Below are 4,927 nucleotides of genomic sequence, written 5' to 3'. Positions count from 1 at the left end.
TCAGAGTCTTTTCCAATGAGTCAACTCTTCGCATCAGGTGGCCAAAGTACTGGAGCTTCAGCTTTAACATCATTCCTTCCAAAGAAATCCCAGGGCTGATCTCCTTCAGAATGGACTGGTTGGATCTCCTTGCAGTCCAAGGGACTCTCAAGAGTCTTCTCCAACACCACAGTTCAAAAGCATCAATTCTTCTGCGCTCAGCCTTCTTCACAGTCCAACTCTCACATCCATACATGACCACAGGAAAAACCATAGCCTTGACTAGACGAACCTTTGTTGGCAAAGTAACGTCTCTGCTTTTGAATATGCTATCTAGGTTGTTCATAACTTTCCTTCCAAGGAGTAAGCGTCTTTTAATTTCATGGCTGCAGTCACCATCTGTAGTGATTCTGGAGCCCAGAAAAATAAAGTCTGACACTGTTTCCCCATCTATTTCCCATGAAGTGATGGGACCGGATGCCATAATCTTTGTTTTCTGAATGTTGAGCTTTAAGCCACCTTTTTCACTCTCCACTTCCACTTTCATCAAGAGGCTTTTTAGTTCCTCTTCACTTTCTGCCATAAGGGTGGTATCAGCTGCATATCTGAGGTTATTGATATTTCTCCCTGCAATCTTGATTCCAGCTTGTGCTTCTTCCAGCCCAGTGTTTCTCATGATGTACTCTGCATATAAGTTAAATAAGCAGGGTGACAATATACAGCCTTGACGTACTCCTTTTCCTATTTGGAACCAGTCTGTTGTTCCATGTCCAGTTCTAACTGTTGCTTCCCTGACCTGCATACAAATTTCTCAAGAGGAAGATCAGGTGGTCTGGTATTCCCATCTCTTTCAGAATTTTCCACAGTTTATTGTGATCCACACAGTCAAAGGCTTTGGCATAGTCAATAAAGCAGAAATAGATGTTTTTCTGGAACTCTTTCTTTTTCCATGATCCAGTGGATGTTGGCAATTTGATCTCTGGTTCCTCTGCCTTTTCTAAAACCAGCTTGAACATCAGGAAGTTCACGGTTCAAATATTGCTGAAGCATAATATAATCAAAAACTATACATTATATTAATGTGTTTACAGAATAAAATTTAGAGGGTAGATATCAGTAGTTTTAAAGGTGACTTTGAAGAGGTTAAAGAGGTTGACATAAGAAAGAAATGACTTGCCTTTGTTTTCACTTCATTAGCTTCATGCTGATAATTTTACTTCTGTAGGAGTATGCCTTCTCAACCATTTGGTATCATTAGTACTGAGTTATAAATACTCAATATCATCTTAACGTCAATCACAACTAGACAAAGTTGTTTATAAACTTTGTAGACTTTTATTTAGTAAATGGTCTTTAAAAATGATTTTTAAGAAATAGTTGACCTATTTTCTCCAGACTAATTTTAATATATGTTTTAAGTTGTTTTAGAAACCTGTGTTCAAAGTCCTTAGCTTATCACTAGATCCTTAGGAAAAGCTCATTTTAGGAGGAATTCATTATAATAAATGAGTATAAAACATCTCTTTGAATATATTTTTAATTTATCTTAAAGTAAACTTACTTTATTATTACTCTACTGATAGAAAATGCAACATACTGTATTTTACCAAAAAATTGGTAAGAGTTTTTACTTAAATATTATAGCAATTTCTCTTCTAATCTCCACTTTAAGATAAATTGCTTTTTGTAATGTTAGGTATTGTTTTCACCTCTATTGCTTATGTATTTTTTTGAGCTCCTATTCTTTAATATTACAAATTACATCAGTGCATCTTAGAAAAAGGTAGTTGTAAAATGTTTCATTTAAATGAGTCAGTTCACTGGACATACCTCTTTATGAGTATCAGTTATTTTGCAAAGTTCTTAAATATATTTCTGGTATAAAAAATGTTGTAAAATATTGCGGAAAATATATAAGGTAAAGAGCAAAAATCATATTCCTACCCTGTAACCAACAACTGCTTTCATGCAAGCATTTTTTAATATAGTAAAGATACTAATTATATACTTCATATTTCTTTCAGATTTTTTTCCCAGCTTGTCATTTACTATTTATTCTCAGTATACATAGGATTCACTTGTGTGTGAGTAAAATTGGTTGAACATATTCCTTTTTATTTCCACATTCCAAATTGGTAAAAATCTCTATTTTTAAAGCTCGTTCTTTTTTCTTGTCTTTTATTTGACTCTTTAATCTTATTCATCTATTTTTAATCTACTGGATAGTATCTTGGTTTATGGTGTAAGGCAGTCTTTTTCATCTGAGGGGAATTAAGCTCTACCACTGTAAGGCATCTGTTGTTTACTATGAATTAATTCTTCTGTGTGTCTGGAATGGTACTGGGTATGTACCATCCTTGGGAGAATTGAGAAAATAGTCACTGAAATAATTTTTCTGTGTTTTGTGTTTAAGATGATGAATCCTAGTTTAGGAAGTCTGTTAAAGCTTTAAATAAACTTTTTTCAACATTGTTAGCAAATTGTCCCATGTGGAGAATCCTGTGGACAGAGGAACCTTGCGGGCTGCAGTTCATGGGGTCTCAAGAGTCAGACATGACTGAGTGACGACTTGACTTACCACTCAATTATTGCAAAGGTTAAACGATAAACATAAAATGTTTAGCATTAGCACTTGGCATATAGTGAACAAAATTGATGTTAGCTATAGTTAATTTTCATCATTAAATTTTTTGAATTGGGTATATTTGAGGATTTTCTTTTTGAGTGGTGCTTATTGAACCATATAGATACTTAATGTGGTTTAATATCTTGGGATTAATTTTCTACTCTCTTGACCACTACAGCAACTTTTTCTTTTATTTTTCAGGTAATTTTTTTCTAACTTGTTTGTTCTTCCAGATCGTTTTTAGAATTGTTCTGTCAAATTCCAAGAATCCCAGTGGGTATTTAATTAAGTCTATAAATTCAGAAAAAATGTTTAGTCTTCTCATCAAGGGAGATAGTATGTTTTTCCACTTATTCACATTTTCTCTTGCATTGTTTTATAGAGTTTAATAGTGCTTCTTGTATGTGTTTAACTGAATCACTTTGCTGTACAGCAGAAATAAGCACAACATTGTAAATCAACTATACTTCGATTTAAAAAATAATGTGTCTTTACTACATAGGGCAAAATTATATTATTCCTAGATAATTTTACTTTTTGTCACTATTATAAGTGATGTCATTTCCATCCAGTAACTTTTTCCTACTCTTTACCTTTTTGGATTGTATCAGATAAATTGAGTAACCTTAAAGGATGCAAGCCTGCAGAAAGAGTGGATATTCCAAGGTTTTTTCCTTCCCCTCCCCGTCACTTCAGCTACTTAATGCATGCTAAACATACTATGCCTGTGGCAGCTAAATCATTTTGTGTGTGGTTGATGATGCCTCTTTTATTTCATAAAATCAACTTTTTTGATACTTGTTTTTATTGCTGAGCTTCATGGAATGATTTAAATATTACAGTTTGTTTTTATGTGTTAAAAAGTTTAGTCTTCACTTGTTTTGCAGAAGATTAATTGTAAAAGCCAGTATGGCCACGGGAGGAGCTCCTTTTGAAGAAGGTGTGAATGATCAGGATTTACCAAACTGGAGCAATGAGAGTGTTGATGACCGACTCAACAACATGGTAAGATATCTTATTATTGATGGTGTGTTGTTGGCTACTGACATTAAAATGCAGTTTTCCCCTGACTTAGCCAAGTCATGCTCACTGAAACTATGTAGACACAGTTTTCTTGCTGGCCAGTATAGTAAACGACCCGGGGCTGTTTGCTATATTAGTTGAAGACATTTTTCTTTGCAGGTTAATGTATCAACTTGAGTTAGCTTAAACTGAAAAGAGATTTATTGTAAGAATATAAAGATGTTTTATGGAAAATAAGTTAAAGGAATATAGCTGGGTTTTAGGAAGGAAATAGAAAAAGCAGTCAGGAAGTTGTCAAGAATTACTTTTTCACTTCACTAACTCTTTGCTTCTGAGTGCCTCTACTAGACCCAACTTTAATTTCACAGACCAGTTTTCTCTCTAGTCTTGTCCACGTGATATACTGTGGCTGCTCCTTCATTCTACAGTTTTCAGTTATGGCTGCTGTTATATAGACTGACTAGTTATCTGTTAGTTCCAATTTGAAATTTTAAAGTATGATTATCCTAACTTGTGTTAGGTATGCATCTCTTTTCCAGTCACCTGTGGCCAAGATTGGGTGGGGTAAGTAGAACAGGAGGTTGGCAGGAACATCCACATGTGAATTGGGCTGGAGGGACAGTGTATAGAGAAGGAAATTTTGTTACAAAAGTGAAAAATATTCTAAAAGGTGTTAGTAAAGTAAAACTAAAATATTCTTCCAATATGGATAAGGTGGGAATTTACAGAACTTTTGAATGTGTTATGTGAGTATAGCTAAGTAAATAAACATATTTTCTGGTAAAACGTTCAGTTCAGTTCAGTCGCTCAGTCGTGTCAGACTTTTTGCGACCCTATGGACTGCAGCACGCCAGGCCTCCTTGTCCATCACCAACTCCCGGAGTTTACTCAAGCTCATGTCCATTGAATCGGTGATGCCATCCAACCATCTCATCCTCTGTCGTCCCCTTCTCCTCCTGCCCTCAATCTTTCCCAGCATCAGGGTCTTTTCAAATGAGTCAGTTCTTCCCACCAGGTGGCTAAGGTATTGGAGTTTCAGCTTCAGCATCAGTCCTTCCAATGAATATTCAGGACGGATTTCCTTTAGGAGGGACTGGTTGGATCTCCTTGCAGTCCCAGGGACTTTGAGGAGTCTTCTCCAACACCACAGTTCAAAAGCATCAATTCTTCGGTGCTCAGCTTTCTTTATAGTCCAACTCTCGCATCCATACATGACCACTGGAAAAACCATAGCCTTGACTAGGCAGACCTTTGTTGGCAAAGTAATGTCTCTGCTTTTCAATATGCTATCTAGGTTGG

At 35.6% G+C, this 4,927-nt stretch overlaps 1 protein-coding gene across 6 annotated transcripts in view; it reads left to right on the top strand.

Moving 5' to 3' along the window:
- PCM1 (pericentriolar material 1) overlaps positions 1–4,927 on the top strand; it is a 91,137-nt gene that overhangs the window by 9,007 nt on the left and 77,203 nt on the right. For all 6 annotated transcript variants that reach the window (XM_010858366.1, XM_010858365.1, XM_010858367.1 and 3 more), the window contains exon 3: positions 3,493–3,610. In XM_010858366.1, coding sequence (XP_010856668.1) covers positions 3,515–3,610 — 96 coding nt within the window. In that variant the 5' untranslated portion in view covers positions 3,493–3,514. The remainder of the gene's footprint in view (positions 1–3,492; positions 3,611–4,927) is intronic.

The sequence above is a fragment of the Bison bison genome, unplaced genomic scaffold (assembly GCF_000754665.1).
Source record: "Bison bison bison isolate TAMUID 2011002044 unplaced genomic scaffold, Bison_UMD1.0 scf7180017864386, whole genome shotgun sequence".
NCBI classification, from domain to species: Eukaryota; Metazoa; Chordata; class Mammalia; order Artiodactyla; family Bovidae; genus Bison; species Bison bison.
This window is presented reverse-complemented; position numbering and strand designations above follow the sequence as displayed.